Consider the following 24123-nt stretch of genomic DNA (forward strand, 5'->3'; position numbering starts at 1 on the left):
ATAAGTGGATAAAGGAGATGGAGGACTGTTATAAAATCAAGTGCTCTGTTTGGGGATTATCCCTCAGTGGTGGAGTTCTTACTTAGCAGACAAAAGGCCTGTACTCGAACTCTGGTAACTACACACACACACACACACACACACACACACACACACACACACACACACACGCCAGCTGAGTCTGAGGGCTCTGAAGCAAAGTCAGGGAACCTGTGCTTTACTTGCCTTTCTGCACTAGTGGTATGTGTGAATCTTTCTCATTAATGGCAGGACTGGTCAACTCCACTCACTTTTGTGAAAACTGCTGACTATAAATGCCTTAATGGCAAGTATAGAACAAGAGAGCTTTGGAAAGCCTTGCTCAGATAAGGATGACATGTAAAAGCTAGTGGATATTTCTTATGCACTAGTGGAGTAGGAACAGTTATTGTATAGATAGGCCCATATGGTTTTATATGACCTCACAGTGAGATGAAGAATGTCAAGCAGCAAATACCAGAATAAATCACATACCTATGAATCAGGTGAGAACATACAGGTTCTTACAGGTACCAGAAATTTAAGAGAAAGTTGGATGGGGTCAGAACAAATAGCAGATAGCAACCAGAAGTGGTGGCACAACACCACACATCATCTTGACTCCCTAGGAATGCTTAGAAAAAAATGGGAAGCAAAAAAAATCACCGTATTGACTAAAATTCATTTTCTACTCCCAATAGTTATAGGAGGTCAAAAATGATATCAGTTTCAGAAACATCATAGAGGATTCCCCTCAGTTTAAGGGCTCATAAATTTGTCTGGCCTCAATATCAATATTCTATGCACAAGCATTATTAATAGAGTAATGTCACATAGAGAAATGGTATTTTGCAAGTCCCAAATAATTGTCTATTGGGTTATTTATTTTTCTTTTTTAATAATGCATTTAAATATATAATATGTGTGCATATACATATTCATGTCTGCATATGTGTGAAAATACATGTATGTAGGTACATGTGCACGTACATGCATGTGTATGTGGGGGACCAAGGTAGACTGAGAAAATTTTCCCTATTGGTTTCTTTCTTCTTTTTTTTTTTTTTTGTTCTTTTTTTTCGGAGCTGGGGACTGAACCCAGGGCCTTGCGCTTCCTAGGCAAGCTCTCTACCACTGAGCTAAATCCTCAACCCTTATTGGTTTCTTTTTAAACCTTATTCTTTGAGGCAGGGTCGCTTCGTGAAATTCAGAGCTTGCTGATTCGGCTGGTCTTGGTTGTCAGCTTGCTTCAGGGATCTCATTTGTCTGTCTTCTGAGGCTGTAATTACATGTAGGCTGACATACTGACCCAGGATTTATGTGGCTTCTGGGGACCAGAACTCTGTCCTTTTATTCACAATGAAAACATTGAACTATCTCTCATCACTCTGCTGTGTTCTTTCATCCCGCAGGGGGAAAAAAGAATTCTGTGCATTTAAAAACTGTTGTTCTGTTTGAAAACTGAGAGGTCAGTGTTGATCCCAGCTAGGTAATGATTAAATGATGACTGAAATCCATCTCACTCAGATCAACTCCTCTTTGCTTGGCAGGAAAACAACCCCAAATGGTCTGGCTCTAGGAATGATATGGAAGACGTGGTCTTCATCCTCTATCATGTCACCTGGTGGTAAAACCTTAGGAAGTCACCCTATTCTCCCATAGGCTCATTTATTTACCCAGGATGGAACCCATGTTGCATATTAGTTGTGAGAGATTGCTTGTTTTGTTTGTTTGTTTAATGCAAAGTATAATGGTGCTTGGGAGAAGGTCCAATTGGCAAAGTACTTATGGTGCAAACATGAGAAACTCAGTTTGAGTTTGATTCCCACAAGCCACACGAGAGAGAGAGAGAGAGAGAGAGAGAGAGAGAGAATGCTTTTTTGTCTTGTCCTTGTGAATCTAGTGTTATTGTAGAGCCAGAAACATGCAGATGTGTGGATGTGTGGGGCTTGCTGGTCAGCCAGCCTAGCCTAGTTGTCTGAGAGCAGTGAGAAATCCTACCTCAAAAAAAAAAAAATGAAAAGGTGAGTGAGCCTGTGGAATGGCACTAGAGGGTGCCCTCTAGCATCCCTATACAAGCACACAAATGTGTACTTCTACATATATGAACATAGACACACACACACACACAAAGAATATAAGATGTGACTTTTTTTATACCATATGAAGTATTTTAGGAAGGATGTGTGTGAAACGAACAAGTTTTAAGCCTCTGAAGTCCTATTGTCCTAGCTATTCCATGCAGCAGAGTTTGTTAACATCCACTGTACCCATGAGTTTAAGAATATCCTTTTAATCTATGGGGAAATCTCAGAAAATATAGTTGACTACTGGATTTTCTCTTCCTCTCCTTTTATTTTTTCAGTTTATGTGAGAGAGGAAAGAGAGATACCCTACTCCTAGACAGGTACACTACACCACACTATATTCTTGGAGCCGTCACCCCCATTTCTTACTTGTGAATTTCATTGCTCAGAGATAGCAATCATACATACTAAGCTACATGTTTCAAATGCAGCTGCCTCTTGGTTGAAGTGTACCACATGACTCATGTGAGGATGAGTCTTACCCAGCCCCTTGATTGCAGCTTTTCCTGGTGAAGGGTTAGGGGTGAAAATCAATTTTGCCCAATGTGATAATCTAGGGTCTGTCATTAGAGCAAGTAAGAAAGGACTGCTCTTGTCCACAGGACTCAGAGTAGAGAAGCTGTAGCAGGGCAGAGAATGACACAACATGGGAGGAAGCAGATAGAAAGTGGATAGTCATTCTCATCCAGTTACTTGAGTCTCTGAAGCCACATTTGCCTGAAGATTGCCTTTGGCAAAGAGTTTCTTCTCTTTGCCTCGACTTCCTGTCACTTACAATCCTGAAAACTGAAGTGCCTAAACTTTTGACCCACCTCTAAAGACCTGTTGATCTGTTGACCTACATTACAGATTCATCAGCTCCTCTCATATTCTCTAATCTTCTTTTACTTCTCACCTAAGCTTCAGCTATCTCGCCACTCCTATAGAGATGTGTCAACTGTTTTTTTTCCCTCCTTTTTAGTCTCATTTGGAGAGTTTAGTCCAGAGTAGTGCCTCCTATCCTTGTCCCTGCACCCTGCTTCCTATTCTCAGAGGAATATTGCTGGTGTACTGAGGTGAATCAACAGATGTCCTGGGATCTCACTCAGCTTACTGGTTGAGACAAACCTAGGGCAAGCAGTCTGTGTTATAAACATATTCCAGGTGATGTGAGAAAAGTAGGAACAGACAATAGGAAGATATCTACCACTTCCTGGGTGGGAGGGGGAGGCGTTCAGAGAGGACAAAGATCTGAAAGCATGTCTACTTATTTGTTCCAAGGGTTGACAGAGAAATTGACTCTAAGTGAAGGGCAAGAAGCTTTAAACAAGCAGCATGTTCTAAGAATTGCATCTAATCAGGTCCATTTGGCTCTAGTGTGGACTGAAGTCAAGTGGTGAGTGATGTGCGTGGAGGGATTGGAAAGGAGCCAAATGAAGAGACCTGAAGGCCGGGGGAGCCTGTCTGGATAGTAGTACTTCCAAAGCATATGTTGGGCTGCCTGCTCTTCACATGACACACCTATGCATATTTGCACATGCATTTACTTGATAAAACTTCAAGTTCATGAGCTATAACCGCACTTATAATTGTAGCTCAGAAATTAAAAATTCAAACAACTACCTTAGGGAATCCTTACAAAAACGAACCATCAATTTTGGAATTCATTTTCATAGGCAATGGGTATCTTCACTTAACTTCTCCTGTGTTCTTATACTAGATACTGGAATCCCATGAAAGAAACCATTTCCTCCCTTTACAACAACTCCTCCGTTTTAGCTGTCTGCACCATTTTCTTAATACCTACTGATGCATGCTTTCCAAAAGCCATTTCTATGACCAATTTCCCCCAAAATGTCTATTACCAGCTTTGAGTGTCTGCTACAACATAATCTAAACCACACCAAAGAACCTACACTGGGTACTATTTTCATCCTACTGACTTCCCCTGCGTGCACTGTTGTTTATGGAGCTATGACAAGTTGTCTTTTAATATTAAAAGCACTATGAGCTTCTAGAACTCAGAGCCTCTCAGAAAGAACACTTACATTCTATTATCTCATTTTATTTCTCTAAAATAAATCAAAGAGGTAGGTTTAATGATCCCACCTCACAGAAGAGGAGACCCCAGAAGCCTGCTATTTGAAGTGACACAAAAGTAGTAAGTTTAAGCTAGCAATTCTCAACCTTCCTAATTCTATGACACTTTCGTATGGTTCCTCATTTGTTGCTACTTCATAACATTAATTTTGTTACTATTATGTATTTGTGTGTGTGTGCGCGCGCGTGCGCGTGTGCGCACGCACGCGCATACTTTCTGATTGTCTAGGACACTCCTGTACGAATCATTTAATCCCTAAGGAGGTCCTAATGCACAGGTTGAGAAATGCCGCTTTACCGTGCTTTAATTCCATGCACTTCCCCTTGCACAGGGGATCCCAAGTATATGAATAGCTCCTGGGCCACAGAACACTCACCACACATCCCGAGGAGTCCACCTGGCGGTCAGACACACACTTGAAGTTGCGGGTGCAGCCCCCATTGTTCCTTGAGCAGTCACGGACTGGACCAAAGGAGGAGAGCAGGTCATTGATGGTCTCAAAGTACGTGGACAGCATTGCTTCTTCCCTTGGGGAAAAAGGGGATGGTTAAACCTTAGAAATGGCTGTATTATTGTTTCTTTCTTTGTTTTGTTTTGTTATTCCTTTTTATTAGTGTAACTTCAGCACACTATAAATCATTATTTCTTTTGTATTTAATTAGGAAAATAATGAAAATGTAAGGATAAAAGGGAGGCAACAGTGGAGGAGAGCATAGTGCTTCCATCCTGGTTTGATAAGGAAAAGGAGATTTACATGATACAGTTTGTATCAAGTTCCACCTGGTTGCCCCACTTACAAAAAGAAAGTTCAATCTACTATAAACCTTTTTACTTTGACCATATGTTTGCTTGGGTCTCAAAAACTCTGTATCATTCAAATATCACTATTCTGACTGCATTTTATAAAGTTGAAGCTACACATGTTGTAGGATTTTTGTCCAAATCGCCCAGGCCCAACCAGAAGCACAAGTTTCTAGCCCAAGGACACCAGAAAACACGCCATGAAGCTCAAATTGTTAAATTGTCAACAATTATTGTTGGCGATGTCATGGAATTGTCTACAAATGAGGTTCCTTTTACTTATAGATCTGCCACAAATAAAATGAGATTTTATAAGATGAATTCTCTAATATAAGCAACATAGACAACGTTTCTGTTGCTATTTTATGAATAAAGAGTTTCTCAAAAGGTAGTATGTTTGCCCTGGGTTAGACATGAGTCTTACAGATGCAGTGATTAGTAAGGACACCCTGCTGGAGGTAGGAATCAGGAGAGTCTTCTCCCATGAGATGTTGCTCATGGATCCCAGAATGGCAAAAAGCAAACATAAGAACAGAAAGCTGGTGACAGATACCAGCAATGACATTTCCCATTCTTTCTCCATTCAAGCCTGCAGTTCTCCGATTGGGTTTCCAAACTCATTTCATTTTTCTAATCTTACACCCTTTGGTCTGAGTATTATAATGATTGGCAGTGAACTTGGTAAATCCAGTTCTAATTAGATATCCTCTGTCCAATAACTCCTCCGTACTTCTAGAAGGGCACCTAAAGCAGTTTCCTAGGCCCTCATGGCTCTTCACAATCTTTCCACTAGATACCTATTTGTGATGGCTCTTTTTAGAGCTACCTGTGAAATTAACTACTACCCAGGCAGCTGAGTATACCTGTGAGGGATGTTGTCTCAATTCAATTATTTGAAGTGGGAAGCCCCACTTTTAATCCAGATCTTCTGGGGTGAGAAAGTGCACTGGTAATGAATATCTTTTGAGGTGGAAATCTCCACCTTTCATTTAAGCTATGCTTTCTGCTAGAAGCTTATCTAAAGGACAGGGAAGAAGGAAGCTTGTTCTTTGTGTGCTTTCTCCTGTTGTCACTGGCGATTCCGTTCTCTCAATTACATTAGAGACTACTTCTTCAGGATTCTGGCATATAAGACCAACTGAGACAGTCAGCGTTGTGAACTGAACAACAACTGGATTCTTACACTTCCCATCGATAGATAGCCATTCTTGGATTAGCTGAATACAGGCTGTAGGCCATTTAAATACCATATATACATATCTATTATATAATATCAATTATATATTAATAAATACCATGTATATTTAATAAATACTATATATTCAAAATGAGCAAAAGTTTATATTTCTATTTTATGGAATATATACATATACACATACATACACACACACACTATATATATGTATATATGTATATATATATATGTATATATATATATATATGATAGTTTGTATATGCTTGGCCCAGGGAGTGGCACTATTTGCAGGCATGGCCTTATTGGAGTAGATGTGGCCTTGTTGGAAGAAGTGTGTCACTGTGCATGTGGGCTTTAGGACTCTGATCTTAGCTCCCTGGAAGCCAGTCTTCCCTGAGCTGCCTTTGGAACAAGATGTAGTTTTCAGCAGCTCCTTCACCATGCCTGTCTGGATGCTGTCATTCTCCTGCTTTGAGGATAATAGACCGAACCTCTGAACCAATTAAATGCTGTTCTGTAAGAGTTGCTTGGTCAGGTTTCTCTTCACAGCAATGACAGCATGCTTATTCGTATAAATATATTTGTTCATATACTCATTTTATCAGTTTTATTCCTATAGAGAACCTTTTGACTGCTATTTGACCATATGTACTGTAACCTTATATTTCCTATTGCTTGGTCTCCTGCTTCTTATTCTTTGAAAACTGAACCTTAGGTCAATCATTATAAAAGCAGATTCTGAAATACAGTTACACACAGGGGGGTGATTAGAGACCCGTCTTGGGAGATGCTTCTGTACAGAGAAAACAAGTCAAGACTTGGTAAAGGACCCAGAGTAAAGCATCAGTTGATACCACGTCAAGTTCAGGGTCTCGGGAGGACCTTTATTGACTTTGCAGATGTGACAAAACACCTGGGCCTTTGCATTCTCACATCCTTTGGCTTTTGCATGGACTGCTGACCAGAAGAGAATAAGTGAGTATCACTGGGTAAGGCACTTCCCTGTGGCCTAAGGATACCAAAGATTCAGGCCTGGCAGCTGCTAAAGCGTACATCTGGAGGATGAGGAGAGTCAGCCCAGATGATAAAACACGGAGCAGTATTTTCAGTCTGAGTGTTAGTCTGGATGCTTGGGAACAAAAGCACCTCCTCCTTAGGACCTTTGGGGGTGGCAAGCAGTATAGATTGCATATACTTAATTTATTCAGCACCCATGTTCCTAAAAGTCTAAAGTTTAAAGTGCTATAAAACCTGCAGTTTTGATTATTAAGCATGCTGTCTGAATGCTAATCACATTTTCCTTTCTAAGATACTTATCTCTGAATTATTTTCCTGATAAAATACCAAGACACCTTGGAAACTGATTAAATTCTTTCATTCATTCATCCATTCGTTCATGTGCACATATATCTTCAACTGGTTATTGATTATCTAGTTAATATGAACTAAGCCCTGTTCCATGTCCTGGGATACAGCAGTGAGCTCAGACAAGTCCTTCACATACACCTCATTGTCATGTTTTTCATGAAGCCTTCTCCCTTTACTAGACTGAATTCCTTTATGTTCTGTGTACACTGCTTAAATCTGTGACATAACTGAATGTCATTACCAGTTCCCTTGTCTACTAAGGAGAGTGAATGCTTTTGGAGGAAAGAGTTTAAGATTTATTTATGCTTATATAGCCCCCAAAACAGAGCCTGAAAAAATATTGGCTAGGTAATTGTGTTCAAATGAAATAAGAGAAACAACAGAAGGCATAGGTGCAGGCTCCCTGAAATTTATACTTTTGTAAACATTCTGTCCAAGTAGGACATGCTGCTCCCAGCTGGAACCCTGTGTTTCCATTCTAGGCCCTTCGTTCTAGAGACAATGGGGATTGCATAAGAGGAATTGTTTGACTGTCCCTAGATTTGGATAGAGTGAAGAGACAAGTACATGGGGAGTGTTTAAGAGATATAAAATAAAATCCTTAGGAGACTGCCCGTGTTTGAAGCATGGAAAGAGTTGAAGATGTTGGGAAGACACAAAGCTTTAAAATGTAAACACAGAGGTATTAGAAAAGGCAGGAGCCAGAAGGAGATAAAGACAGAAGGAGAGAGGATCTGAGAAAATGAGAACAGGGACAGAGACAAGCACAGAGAAGTGGCTAGGAAAAGAAAGAAACTGGGGCACAGACACATAGTCACCCTGAACTAGTAAAAAGAAGCAGAAAATAGATAGAGAGACAGATAGATTGACAGACAGCCCCGAAATGGGGGGAGAGTCACAACTAGTGAGCAAAGGACAGTCAAACGAGGACAGAAGAAGTACATGAAACGAGACATAAAAATGAGGAAACAGAGTAGGAGAAAGAGAAATAAAGGAGTGAGAAAATACATAGGAAGAAGAGAGGCAGGGAGAAAGAGAAGATGAGCAAGATTAAGAAAAGAAGGGGGTAAATGAAAGACATAGACTGGGAAATAAAAAAATGACAGAAAAAAAAAAAAGAGAAGCAAAAAAAAAAAAGACAAAAGATGCCACCTTTCTGTGGGACCTAAAGACTACAAATGAGCAGACTGCTAGCTCTTAAAAAGATCAATTCTGCATAAGCAGTGTACACAAGGGGAGCTCTACTTAAGACACAAAGGCCTGACACAGGCTCTTGCTAAGCCAAGAGGAGCGATTATGTCCAGACAGGAAATGAAGCAACTAAGCACAAGAGAGAAAAGGAGTTCAGGGCAGACACTGCAGTTTTTTCCTTGAAGCTTGAGAACGTAATCCGTCATTATGGCCTGAGTTAGGTTTTGGGTTGCAGTATTCTGTTGTACTTCTGAGCTGCCCCAGTAGCATGAAATGAGGGCTGAATCCAAGGTTCAGTGGGTCCCCCAGAGACAGAGGCAAGCTGGGTTGTTAGGTATAGGCTCAGGGCACCAGAGACATGAATGAGAATCTAGTCTGTGACAGACACTACCAACATCATCAGTACTGTCTTCCCCATTAATATTTTCCTGGGTATGTGCTATGTGTAGAGCATAGTGTAGGGTTTTGTTTTGTTTTGTTTTGTTTTCTATGCAATTGCTTTTGATTTTCTTTTTTTTTTTTAGGCTTCTTATTTTTTTTTATTATTAACTTGAGTATTTCTTATATACATTTCGAGTGTTATTCCCTTTCCCAGTTTCCGGGCAAACATCCCCACCCCCCTCCCCTTTCTTATCAGTGTTCCCCTCCCCACCCTCCCCCCATTGCTGCCCTCCCTCCATAGACTAGTTCACTGGGGGTTCAGTCTTGTATACTACATATTTTTTCCTTCCATTGGGCAACTGCAAGGGAGTAGATTTTAGGGGAGCTTTGTCACATTTCCTGGTTACTCAGACAACGGAAGGCTCTACACACATATCCACTGGAGTGTTTCCATGCCACAGTTAAGCATCAAGAAACTTGTTAGGAGCAGATCAGAGCTGCCACAGCAGTTAAGACAATAAGCAAGCGTCAGTGTCTACTTCCTCTATGACTTAGAGAAAGATGGATGGGAAGCGCCTGTTTGCTCTTTACACAGTCCCCACCCTAACTCCTGGCCACAACAATGCAAAACAAAATAGGAATAAAAGGACCAAATCCTGTGGTTCTCCATTTGAGCTGTGTATCAAAAAGCACCAAGTGGGTAAGCTGGGAAAATTGTGTCCCTGTTCTAAGATTTTAAGTCGAAGAAGACTGAGATGTTGACAGAGCCATGTGGTCACTCAGCACCAAAAAGGGAGCAATTTTGAGTTTTTATAACTCCCGAGGACTACTTTTACCTTTCCATATTTCCATGGTTTGGAACTTTCTGACCCAATATCTGTTTCTACTGTTTCAAGGATGTCTTCCCCTCCTCTGTTTGTCCTTCCCTCTCCTTTAAAGGACATTGCTAACTTCCAAGATGTGAAAGTTTGTAATGCATCCAAAATTCCTTCAGAAATGTTATTGCCCAGGCAACATGCTTTACTTATAGGGTCTTCCTGAGGTGACAGGAACCCTATGTTTTGAGGGTTGAGATCATACAAATGAAATCAGATGTCCTAGTGGAGGTCTCATGCCCTTTGACAACCCCCCATGTGTTATATTAAGTTACTTTCCACCCATTCACCGGACACAGTCTTTAAAATGTTATCTTGGGAGCAAAGACAAGGCTTCCAGCAGACAATTACCCTGCTGGTACTTTAATCGTGGATCTCTTAGCTCTGGAATCACGAGAAAAAGATTTCAATTCTTTATAAAGTAACCAGCCTGTATGTTTTGGTACAGCAACACAAGGAGTTAAGACAATCATCCTTTCAATATGGAGTTATAAGAACTTTGAAATCTGTGTTACCCACTTTCAAAATTCACATTCTTTTTCCTGTATGAAGTCCCCTCTCAAACTCTATCTTCTTTTCTCTAAAATGTGAGCTTTTAAAGTGTTTTGCTTACAAGTATAGACTGTTATAAAATTATAATAACTTGATATATACAAATGTGTTCTCCAAACTTGAAAACACACTGTTCATTTATTCAATAAATCTTTGAGAACTTACTGCATGACGGGCACTGGATTAAGATGATTCTAGATTGTATTTAGCTTCTCTGTAACTTGGTTTCTTTCCCATGCCCAGATATCATCTAAACATTTCCAAATGTGGATCTATCTCTCATACTCTAATTCTGCTTCCTTCCCAAGGAATCAGCCAGACCCCAACAGATTGGGTGAGACTACAACCCCCATCACCTGAGGGTTCAGGGGAAAACGCTTCATCTGGGTGCCATTCAGCTTTGTCAGCCTGTGCACCAAACAGAGTAATCGTTAGTCAGGGCAGCAGGGAGCAGATGCTGGCATGGCTGGCTGTTAATAGACACCAGGAAAGGTTTGTGCCTCTCAGAGAGAGGTGTGAATGTATGACTCAGAGCTCAGAGAGTGACAAGTCCCCCACTGATTCACACTAATCATTCTCTGGCTACAACATGAAACCTTGCTTTTTGAGCTATGGTAGGGGAGGAAGAGGCAACAGCTGCATGATTGGAGTCAAGCTTTCCTCCCACCTATCTTTCTCAGTACCCCTTGCAGGACTAGCAAGCTGCACAGAAAAAGGCTTGTCTGGAATCATCCTGCCCTGCAGCAGAGTATCAGCTATGCAAGACTCTTAACTACGAGCTTCCAGTTTCTTATTAAAAATGGGGTTGCTGATATCTTGATAATTGAGCTTGCCTGAAAAATAAATTCAGTTATTAGTCTGAAGTACCCAGTAATACCAAGTATAGAGAAAACATCAACAATTGGTAATGCACAGTATAGGAAAAGTTTTAAAAAGCATGGCTGAAAAAACATAAGAAGCCCATGAAAGAATGAGGGAAGGCCTGTAGTCCCGGGTAGTCTGTTTGCTCATGTGAAGTGGTCCATGGGTACCTGACTTATTTCAGGTATCTGTCTATCAGTGGGTCTAAAGGACACATTGGGCTTTTGCAACTTCAACCCCCTACCCCAGGCCCCAGTGACCTTACACCCCTTACACCTTCTAATCCCTCCCTGAAACAGTTCCACCAACTAAGGCCCAAACATTCAAATATATGACCCTGGGAAGGCCATTCTCATTCAAACCAACACACTCTCAGACCCACAATAGTGTGGTGGTTTGAATGCCATCAGTGGCTCTAAAGGACCCACTGAAATTGTGAATCAGTATTGCACTTGAGACAAGAAGGATTGGGGCAAGCCATTAAAAAAATAGCAATGGCCAGGATAATGAAGTTGCACCAGAAGGAACAGCATATGCTAAGGCCTGGAGTAGAAGACACTCTGATGGGGGACTGATGTGAGATGCAGGAAGGCTAGAATGTCAGGAAGGCTGGGCAGCAGGCAAGCTAGAGAGGGATCTTGGTGTTAGGTACTGATGAATATTGGGCTTCATCATAAAAGCTATGGGCTTCGACAAATATTCTAGCAGCAGTCCTAGATTTTAATCAGGTTGATAATGAGTATAAATAGTTAAAAATAATTACAGAAATGACAACCACTGTGGTAATAATAACTATTTACTGTGCATCCATAATAGACACACCATAATTTCAGCACTAGGGGTGTCCATTCACTTACTCTTTCCCAACACAGTGATGCAAATTATAAATCACCCCACTTTACAAAAGAAACTGAGACATCATCTTGATGGGAAAGCCATGAAGATGATACACAGTCTAAGGAGGGATAGTGTGGTGGTTTTTGGATGAGAATGACCCTCACAGGGTCATATATTTGAATGCTTGTTCCTTAGTTGGTCCAACTGTTTTGGGGAAGGATTTGGAGGTGTAAGGAGGTATGTTACTGGGGTAGGGGGTTGAAGTTGCAAAAGCCTATGCCATCCTACCAATCTGACTGCTGCTCATGGATAAGATCTAAGCCTTCATTATTGCTCCAGCATATTACCTACCTGTGTGGTACCATGTTTCACACTATGGTGGTTATGTTCATCATACCTGTAAGCAACCCCCAATGAAATACTTTCATGGGTTGCCTTGGTCATGGTATCTCTTCACAGCAATGGAACAAGTAACTAAGCCAGGCACGAATTTGCTGGGACAGCTGTGGAGGTGAATCATACTTTGCAGGGAGAGAACGCAGCCCATGTAATAGTGGTAAAACACCTGACAGCTACTGAGAAATTAGCACTTTGATCTCATATGAGCTACCTCATTTAATTCTTGCCTTAGTCTCATAGAGTACTCTCATTATCTTATTTCTATCTCAACATGAAGAAGTGTATGTCCTTTGTGGTACAGATCTTAGAAAATTGACAGAGAACCTAAGCAACAGACCTAGGCTCATCTTGGGAGTGTCTAACCCCAGTCTCCTTGGTGTCCTGGCTTCCTTTTTATGATTCCTGGTTAGCTAGAAAGTCTCCAAGTTAGGTTCAAGCTGACACTTCATATTCCCCTTCCTCTAGCAATTAGAGTTTGCACTAATTTAGGTGGAGAGAATGGATTGCTGAGCAGAGTGGTCTAATAGCTTCCTGTGAGCATCTCGTGCCTTTGAGTAGCTTGTAACTTCCTGCATACTAAGAGACTCCTTGATCACATCTCCTGGTACACTGAGCATGCCGCAGCTGCTCTCTGAATAAGGACAGGGCAAAAGGATCAGAGGAAGGGGGTGGGTAAAGTTGATTAGCTCTGTGGCCTTGGGAACAAAGGGACAATGATTACGATGTCCATTGTTCGTCTGTGAAACAGACAATGGCATTCAAATCACACGGCTGCGGGTCAGAACTCAGTGAGTTAAAAGATATGAATGCTCAAATGGGGCTCTTCATGAGGGGTCAGCATGTTTCAGGAAGTGTTTGTACACTAGGTAAATATTTACTTACGTTTATCATGCGGGTTGGACATTATGTGTACAGGGAAGAGCAAAATGGCTGTGAATTGAGGTTTGCTAAATAGAACAGACATTAGACAGTTAAGTTATATGTTCCTGCAGTGGCAGAGGTGTCTGCTTCTAAGCCTATGCTGTGTTTGGACCACTTTCTACATCTGTGCCTCTGTGTCTCTGCTCGTGCCTGTGTCTCTATCTGTATCTAAGGATGTAATTACAAACTTTGACGAATGCTCTGGAATATGGAACACAAGGAAAGCTTATGGCAGAGATGCCGATCTAATCAAGGCTTAACGGGTTGGAGCTCGGGGAAGGCTTCTCTGGAGAATGTCACTCTCAATCAGTTCAGCTTGGGGCCTAGTGAGGCTAAACCACAAGGGTTTCCTCAGAAGTGTCCTGATTATATATGGCTCACCTCTACTATCTCTAGTGACAGTGGTGTCCAGCTGACCTCAGAGGCCACCTTTCGTCTTCTGGCACTTGAATTGACTATTCAGTAATAGACATTCTCCTCCTTGCCCTCTCCTTTCCACCTTTCTAAGTCCCATTATTATTTTTAAAAAAGAAACAACAGGAGGAAAAAAATATTCGGTTCAGTGAGAAATGCTAAATCTTGGGGATTATTTATTTATTTATTTATTTATGAAATACCCACATGGAGTCTCTACGTGACTCACACCCTAGAGAGAAGCTCATTGTATGGGCATTTGTGATGGGGAGGCCCCACATTTCCCGAGGGTTTTCTTAGAAAGCCAGCACCTTTCCCAGCTGTGGGCACCCCAGGCTGCTCACAGCTGGAAGATTTTGTAGAGCCTGGGGTGGCAGAAGGGCTGCTGTACACAAGCAGAACCCACCATTGCTCAGTATGTGGGTTTGTATTATCCAAAAGCGTGAGCACCAGCGTGAGGTGTAAGGTGCAGAATCCAAGCTCAGCGCTGTCTTCCTCTGCTGTGTGTCCTTCACCATCTTTGGGTCTCTCTTTCTTACAGAAGCACTATGATCTTAAGAGTCCTTCCAGGTCAATGATATATGGCTCCCCTGAAAGGCTGTCAGCTGTTTTCCCTTGTCTACTACCAATTTCAAAGATAAAGTACAAGTGTAAGAATGTAGTGGGTGGGATCACACCCCAGGAAATTAAGGAGCTCTGGCAATCAGTAGTGAAATCAGAAATAAATACCAGTGTATCCCTATAAAGAAGCTGAAGACTCAGAACATTCTCCTGCCATTTATTAACTATTTGAGCCTGATTTGTTCCCACAAAATGGCTGAAAATACCTAATTCTTAAGTTTCCAGGCAGATCCAGAGATAATGACAATTACCTAGAGGGAGGAACTGAGCCATACTGTTCCCTGACCAATGTCATAAGCAGCATCTCAAAATCAGAATGGTTTAAAGTCAAAATAAATAATTGAATCCTAATAAATGAATGCATCAATAGATGGCACATGAAAATATTCTGCAAGTCTCTGAAACTAAAACAGAGGTAGCTACACTCACTTCAATTTAGGGATGACCACTACCAACCACGGCAGGTTTTCCATCCACCCTGAAAATTGCTCGAGTCCAGACAATTTTCTTATATGTGTTCTTGCATTAATATGAGAAATACTTCATCCATCTCGTGAAGCCAGAGGCTCCCCACATTTTACAATCCAGTTTTTCATGCACGGAGCCAAATACAAAAGCATTGTAAAAGAAATCATTTATCAAGATCTTAAAAAAAAACGCCACTTGTATCGTAATAATATATATGCTTCTTTAGTGACACATCAAATTAAAAGATCCAGTCCCAGATGCAATAATAACCATAAATTCAAAGTAGCTATGAGCATAAGCTATATTTTAAGACATCTGCGACAAATGAAAGATGATATCAAGCTATATGTAATTTCCATTGACGACAAAGGCACAGATGCTGTTAACACACTCATGTTCGTTGCTGCTGTTTGTAAAGAAAGGGAGCGCTAAATTTCAGTGAGTCTCTAGCACAACTCACAGGACATTATTCTCCTATGTCATTGCGTAGATCTGTACCCTGCACCCCAGGGCAACGACTACAGCCTAGACTGACACCTGTGTAGATGAAGTTCTTTACTGAATGCATGTCACTTTGTGAATATAATCCAAAGCTTGGGTCCAGATAGGAAGAGACAGGAAATTAAAAACCTCAGCTATGATCACACCAATATAATTAATCCTGGGGAGCCCCATAGGATATGGTGAAAGAACAGATATTAGCTTCAGAAAAATATAAAAATCCCATGGGTTGTGTCAGTGTAGAAGTCACCTCACTTCCCTGACTAACATCGTTTCATCTGCAAATGTCACTGCAGTGTTTGCGGTTGTGAATGTGGCTGGAAGACACTGTACCTCTGTGCAAGCATGCAGCTACTGGCCTCAAACTATATGTGCCTCAAACTATAGAGGTGCTGAGACAAGACACTGCCCTCAGGCAGCACACAGGCTAGGGCAAAGGGCACAAAGGCAAAGCCATTGATTCAGGTCAACAGAACACATATAGCTACATCAAATCAGGTCAGGGTATCCCCACAAGAAAAGAGTGATTTCTTCCTGGTCTGAGTGGAAAAGCTATCCTGAAGAAGGAAGGATATAATGGCTCTCAAGCAATCAGGACAAGTTTGATTAAAGAAATAAAGAATGGAAGAGAATGTGCAGAAGACAAGAGGGGAGAAAGCAGAAGGATGCGGGTGTTAAAGACTAGCATCCACAGAGCCAGAGAATAACAAGCTAGAGGTGGAGGGCTGCAGAACAGATAGTGAGCTCATGACTAAGGCAGGTAGTGGACAGCTGAAAAAGGAAGCTTGTTGGTTCTGGGAAGTGTGCTTTGTAGATGCTTTCTACCTTCACACTAAAAGGTAGCACTGATCATCCAAATTTATATGTGAAAATGCCAAGGCTCAAAGTGGGGAACTCACTCACAAGTCCATAGTTCCCTCTGGGGAACCAGGAATCACTTGCTCGAAGCTTTAGTAAGGCTAACAAGAAGCTGTCTTGAAGACAGACTCAATGTCTGGCAGTTCAGGAGAGCCACAGCAGGAATTCTATTGCATTCTGAAGCTCTTCCTGAATAAATGCCATTTGAAGAAGACTAGGTCCTCTCAAGTCCTACCATCAGACTCAAGAACCAAAGCTTTGGAAATGGACTTGGTTGGTTGGAAGGCCTGCCTCCTTCTCACATTACAACAGCCCCGTTCTGCTTCCTCTGTTTGTACATTCCTTCTTTTCTGAGCCTATTAAGGCTTGGAGAGAGCAAGCATGGGAGGGGGTAGTGATCATAGTAACTCACAGTGGCTCTCGTGGAAGTAGTGAACCAACAGATCAAGCTGGGGGCCAGCTTTGTCTCTCTTCTGCCTTACTTGTGCCTGCCAGGAGATTCTCACTGGCTTTTATCCTGGCCACTCCAGCCCCTGTCCCATTCTGGCAGGCAGCATTTACGATCAACACAGGAGTGGGTAACCAGCTCTAGCTTTCCCCCTAAAGGATTGCTGAATGGCACATACTGGACACAGAGTTGAAGAAAAGCTGGACATAGGAGACCCATCTGAAAAGAGCCAGGAATATGTGTATAGGACCTTTGAGTTTCCCAAAACCAATTTCTTCTTAGCTCTTGCAGTCTTATTTTCTCTGCCAACAAATTCTCATGGCTTTTAATTGTGTTTTTTTCTTCCCTCCCCTCCCCTCCCCTTCCATTTCCTCCCTCTGCTCTTTCCTTCCTTCCTTCCTTCCTTCCTTCCTTTTTCCTTTCTTCTTTCTCCTTTCCTTTTCCCTTTTTCCTCAGCTTTTAAGTCTAACATACAGACAATTGGTTTTCATCATGTTTTTTCCTGCATTATTCTTAAGTAACTGCCTCCCTTTTCCCTTCCCTCACACCTTGACTCTATACAGAATGTCTGGCTCCTGTCACATCCATTCCATTATTGTCTCCAACTCCCTTAAATCTCTTCTCATGGTGCTGTTTATAGTTCTATCACATACACATATATGTGCACTCGTGCACAAATCTAGGTTCTGCATAAGTTAGAAAAGATTCTTTATTTTGTCTTTCTGGACATAGCTTATTTCCACATAATATAATAGTTTCCAGTTGCATGTATTTCTTCTTAAAGTTCTATAACTTTATTTTTCTTTATGGATGAATAAAATCCTATTGAGTATCTAAACACATTTCAGTATTCATTCATTTGTTCACGGACAGTAAGGTGCATTCCATTTCCTTGCTATTGTGAGTGCAACAGTATTTCTATGGTAGGACTTGAGAGTCCTTTGGGTGTGTACTCAGGAATAGCATAGATTGATCACAGTTCTATACTTAAGGCTGTTTCCTTTTCTTTGTTTTGAGAAAACTTCATGTTGATTTCCAGACTGGTTTTCCCAGCTTATACCCTCCCTATCAGTGAAAAATGCTTCCTCTTCTCCCTCATCCTGACCAGCATTTTTCGTCATTTCTTTTCTTGATAGCCATTCTGATGAGATGAGAGGAAATACTATGTGGTTTTAGTGTGCATTCCCATGATGGTGAAGGATGTTGATCTCTTTTCCAACATATTTCTTTCATCCATTCGAGACTGGTTTAGTTACGTTCTCCATGACCTTATAGACTGGTGGGTATAAGATATTATTGATCATCACAGGACAGCCAAGACTCTGAGTTCCTGGCCCATGTTATTTTATGCAGTTCGTACAGCAGCAGTGTTATATAAGTTCAGGCAACCCACTGCACAGATGTAACACCCAAGGCACTGTTGGGAAGAGAGAGATGCTGCAAGTCATTGTGTTAAGGCTCAAAGCCTGAGCATAGAGTCATACAGAAGTAACTCCAGCACTTGGGAAGCTGAAGTGTGAACTAAGTCTGTGAGCAGCCTGAGCTACATAGTGAATTCTAGACCAATCTTGATCATACAGTAAGGCCTTATCTCAAGAGACAGAGGACAGGTGAAGAGATAAAAAGAATAATATTTGTGTGAGTCCAAAGTGAGCTATGTGACTTCCTTGTCACTCTGTTATCAATTTCAACTCATTCCAAGTCAAATGTTCATAATTCAACTCCACTGCAGATGGCACAACCTGGAGAAATCAGACCTGGGTTTTCACTTTTCCCAGAAGAGAGAAAGGAGTAGTTGGGTCCAGAGCAGAAGGGTGAAGGAGGGACATTATACCGGATTATCCCACTAGGTTTTAAGTGTTAAAGGCAAAAATAATCTCCTTGGGATTCAGCTCAGTGGCATGCACCATGAGATATCAAATATTTCTCTCTATATAGTAAGTAAATTGATGGGTAATCAATGAAATAAATTATCAAGAAGTTAATTCGTGAGAGAGCTGCCCCCAAACTTCCTTTGAAATTTTCTTTAAATTTAAAGTCCATACATCTTTATAAATCTAAAGCGCTCCCCCACTTTGATACCTCCCTTCATGGGAATTAGATTAATGTAGGTTGGGTGGGATACAAGAAAAAAGCAAGATCCATGTTGAATCCTCTAACCTTTATGACTCCTTGAAATGAAGAGCTGTTTTTGCTGCAGGTATGATTGATATCTAGTGATCAGCTCTATCACAGGGAGAACATAATTAATAATGGTATATTGTACATGGAGAGTTTTTTCTTATAAGGGTAGATCTCACATTAAGTTTTCTTAGTATAAAACAAAATCCTAAGAACGACAAAAGAACACTCAGAAATCTGGAGGTGATTTATGTGCTTTTTATCTTGATTGTGGTGATGATTTCATGGGTGCAAAGGGAGAAATTATAGGAAGACCCAGAAAGAGACATGGCTGAAGCCCTAGATAAGACAAAGAAGAACATGAATAGCCTTGGAATTAGACAACCCATTGTAGACTCTAAATGCTTTTTGAGCAGGATGATTGATTGCTTGAATGGTGAGAAAAACAGGATTTAATATTCAGAGACATGAATTCTCCTACCCAATTGTGATGATTATGAATAAGCACCTTCTGTTCTCCAGGACTTAGTTTCTCCAAGTGTGAAACAAAGGCTTGACTCAATGTGCTTTCAGATTGTTGCATCAGACGTCAACTGTTCTCCCTGGGAAAGCAGATCCAGGGGTGGTTTCATCAGTCATCCTGTCCCTGGTAGAACCTGGAGAAAATGTAGTAACTTTCTGGGTTGCTAGAAGATCCTGGCTCCCCATGTAAGAAACTGGAAGGTTTCAAAGAGTATGTTCTGGAGGAAAGGCTTCCTTGACTCACTTAGTTTAACTCTGCATTCATTCTTCATTCAGTTCATCCTTGTGGAGTATCTTATAAATACCAGACTGAACTCTTAGCATGTGCAGGTATGTAGAGATGTGTTATGTCCTCACATAGTTTGTGTTCAGACAGAAAGGCACTGTTACAGATACATAGAAATGAACCATGGCAGACTCATTTGAGATAAACTCTTAAGTTAGCACCCGAAGCACAGTACTTGGTTCAAATAACCCCATGCATGTGTGGAGGACTGTATCATTATTAAATGGTTGTCATATGAATTATTTGATTGAGTTGTCAGAATCATCCCTGGTCCTGCTATATACATTCAAGAGAAGAGTACAGTTCATGAGAGAGAAAATGGCTCCCTGAAAATAGATCCTGTGTTTCTGGGGGGCATTGAGCAGAGCTTGTAGTTACTGATGGTGGGTGGAAGTTGGATCTGGAGGACAGTGGTGTAAACTGAAGCTAAGACGTAAGTGCATTGTGGGAGACTAGAGCTACAGAGCACAGGACCTTTCTGCCACACCACTACAAAGGCAGCAAGATCAGTTAACTTAAGTAGTACATTAGTGTGGAGAAGGGATAGCATTCCAAATGTCCTTGGAAACAATAAAGAAGGGAACGTGCAAAAAGAGCGCTCATAGCACTTGAGGGCACTAAGCAGCCTAAGTAGAGGAATCTGATTTGTGCTTTGCTGTGTCCCTTGGTCCTCCCAACCCTGGTTTTCTTATTTATCAAAGGAGATTTGAGTACTGACCCACAGGACTGGCATGAAAACACAAACGAGAAAAGTGGCTGAAAATACCACGCGTGATGCCTGCCGGGCACTGATCGAGTGCCTGGCCAGTGCAAATTCCCTTTTACTGCTCTTCTTGGTTCCCAGCAGGGTGGCAGCTGTCGGAATGGTGTTGACAGGTTCTGAGAAAGCCCAGTGTCTCAAAAGACTCAGCTTATGTGAAATACATGTCACCTCCACCTGCAGGAATTACTTTATTCAATCAAATAGAAGTCAGAGGCAGGGAAAGGCTGTGCACAGTCTATTAGTTGTTTGAACAATAAAATACTAGCTAGTAAGATATGGTAATTAAACACTAGTTACTTCATTTGTTTGCTAAATAAATACTCTGGTTACCCCAAAGCATTGGGGTTATCTGGACATGACTCAATAATTTTTATCTGCTGAAAATTACCAGGTATTTTCCCACTGATCATCAGTAATAAGACTGTTACATATTCAAAGCCTCGGATGATAGCTGCTAACTTATTTAAACATAATAGAATAATTATCCAAATTTCCACCCATTTACCCACTCATCCATTTATCCACCCACTATTCCAACCATCATTATAAAATATTATGTCTTAAGAACCTACTGTGCTTGCTCTATCCCATGAACTGCCAGCAACACAGATATGCATAAGACTGTGGTTTCTGGATAGAGCAAAGCCAATGGTCTTTACAAGTAAGAAAAATGTGGGAAAACATGTCAGAGAATGTTCACAGAGGCTTAGAAAAGGAAGATGATGGAGGGTGGTGGTACATGGCTAAGAAAGGTGTCAATATCTTTGTGCTTGAAATGGAAACTGTGTGCATACATGCATTTATTTAAACTGACTGCATTACTTTAAAAAAGTCTGTTTTGGCACTAAGGTAAGGGAGAAGAAAAGACAATAATAGAGGCCAAAAAGTAGTAAAAGTATAGAGGATCAAGGACTAAAGGTAGCCATTCTATTCAAGCTATTGTAATGAATGGCAAATAGGACTGGATTGTAAAGAAAGTGGAATTGGGGAAAAAAGAACCTTGGAGCAAATTGATCTCTAAAAGCTTTCCTGTGGTTTAGTCTGCATCCCCTTGACAAGATGTTATTGGTTTTTATCCATCAAGTAGGAAAATATTTTTGTCACATGGTAATTCTCAGTCCTGATGGGCTACAGTGAAACGCTATATTCCCATTCTACTTGTGGGGTAATAGTTTGGCAAAATTTATGGAAAACAATCTTGCCTAATGCACCAAGACTCCTGAAATATTTTTTTTTACATTTTACCAAGAGATTACAATCATAAATTCTGGAGGAAAAATGAGCAGTCCAGGTAAAAACGAATACATATGTGCTCATCACAGGGTTGTGTATAATGAGTTTCAAAATAGAAACAATCTGCATCTGGAAAATATCTCAGTGGGTAGTAAGCATGAGGGACCTGAGTTCAGATTCTTACCGTGCATGTACAAGCCAAGCAGGTGTACTGGTAGCCCGCTATCCCAGCATTTGGGAAGCTAGAAACAGGAAATCCTCCCCAGAAAGATGGCTAATTAGATTAGATAGACATTGTGGTTTTCCTGCAAAGCAAGGTACACATGTGCATGTGTACCTGTATACACACACGAATCTGCACACAAGTGGTAAAAATGAAAGCAACTCATATACCCAACAGTGAAGAAATTGCTATTGTGTTTCGATACAATAGGATGCCACTTGAAAATTTAAAATAATCATTTCTACATATAGTTTATAATATTAGAAAAATTTATGCTGTAACATCAATTTTAGAAGAAGCAAGAGCAAATTACATAGGTATGAGTATACACATACAAGTAGTGAAAAATATGTAATCTAAAAAACCGCATCTGAGATTGATATCTATGTCTATATCTATGTCTATATCTATCTATATCTATCAACTATCTATTGATATCTATATCTATATCTACCTATCATATACATACACATCTATATCTATATCTATCTATATCTATCCATATCCATATCTATACCATCTATCTATATATATATAGAGAGAGAGAGAGAAGAAGGAGAAGGAGAAGAAGAAGAAGAAGAAGAAGAAGAAGAAGAAGAAGAAGAAGAAGAAGAAGAAGAAGAAGAAGAAGAAGAAGAAGAAGAAAAAGAAGAAGAAGAAGACCAGCAATGTGTAGTCTTTGTGTTAATTCACACAGTACCCTTCATAGAAACTGTACCTCATTGAGTTTGTAAAAATTTCCATCCCTATTTCTTGAGTCAAATCTGTACAATTTTATCAGTTAATGGGTCTTGTCTTCATTCTGCTTACAAGGTGAGCACATGAATCGACAATCCAGTTCTTGGCATATGAATCTATGTGCTCAAACTTTGGTTTGCTTACTACTGTCACAAATCACCTATTGGAGGATCCTAGCTGGAATGTTAACACAAATAGAACTCTCTATAAGCCACTAAAGAAGCACTTCTAGATGTTCCAATTTGATGGAGTCTAACAATGGGTGTTGTCATCAAACAAGCCAAAAATCCTGAGATTCTGGGTACATCATGTAAAGAAATGGAGACAAGCAATGCGCACCTGATGTGGAAAGAAGTGTTCATAATGTTGGCCAGATAATCTTGGATGGTCTCTGAACATACAAGCTCTACACCCCTGAAGGTCAGGGAGCCTGGGCTCCTTGGGAGGCCACGGAAAACAGGAGAAGCAGATTTAGGCTTTTCTCTGCTGCAGCCCTGAGTGACCCTGGGAAGTTGTTAAATCAGTATAGAGAATAGGCTCACACATCTTCACAACTCAGGAGACATAATGTTTGAAATCAAAGCACAGACAGATCAAGGCACAGACAGGCTGATTTCATCCTAAGTCCTCTCTCCACCTACAGATATTTGATACTATTCTCTAGCCTCTCGATGCTACAGCAACCCTCACTGATTCTGGTGCTTTCCTGGCAATCTTTGACATTCCCCAGCTTATAATAAACACCCCAGATCACTTGATCCTGTTGTTCACCTGTGTGCATGCCTGCCTCAGAATTTCCCCTTTTATAATTATCCTAGTCAGCTCAGATTAAGCCTCATTTAACCTTAATTAGCTCTTTAAAGATCCTCCTCCCAGTTTAGTCAAACTCTGATGGACTAAAGGTGAGGACTTCCCTGTCAACTGAGAAGGGACACCATCAAGTCAATAAACATCCATCTTCTGACTCTCAATTTCTGTATTTTCAAGAAGGCTCACTGCTACTCATTGACAGCAACTGAGTCTATGTCTATGTATTGACTCATTCATTTTTTCATTCATTGATTCCAGTCATTTTCTCCAGATAATTCTTCAGGGCACACTGTTATCAATTAGGTGCTACCATTAGCCCCAACTTTGTGCAATAATATAAAGGATGTTAGTCACATTCAATGAAAAAGATCAAAGGGATAGTGAGCGCCTTCTTTCTTGGAAGTCTGTGAGAACTTAGACTATAGAACAGAGAAAAAAGCCAGTCCTAGCCAGAAGCAATGTCAGAGAGATCTATAGGGATGGGATCCATACAATGGTTTGCCCTAAAGCTCTTCTGCTGGTCTTATTCTAAATAAAACTACGGAACAAGG

General features: G+C 40.8%; 1 protein-coding gene across 5 annotated transcripts in view; it reads right to left on the reverse strand.

Moving 5' to 3' along the window:
* The window catches only part of Astn2 (astrotactin 2), a 986452-nt gene that overhangs the window by 427890 nt on the left and 534439 nt on the right, over positions 1 to 24123 (reverse strand). For all 5 annotated transcript variants that reach the window (XM_063287034.1, XM_017593112.3, XM_017593110.3 and 2 more), the window contains one exon: positions 4562 to 4712. In XM_063287034.1, the coding sequence (XP_063143104.1) occupies positions 4562 to 4712 (151 nt within the window). The remainder of the gene's footprint in view (positions 1 to 4561; positions 4713 to 24123) is intronic.

This window comes from Rattus norvegicus, chromosome 5 (genome assembly GCF_036323735.1).
Source record: "Rattus norvegicus strain BN/NHsdMcwi chromosome 5, GRCr8, whole genome shotgun sequence".
NCBI classification, from domain to species: domain Eukaryota; kingdom Metazoa; phylum Chordata; class Mammalia; order Rodentia; family Muridae; genus Rattus; species Rattus norvegicus.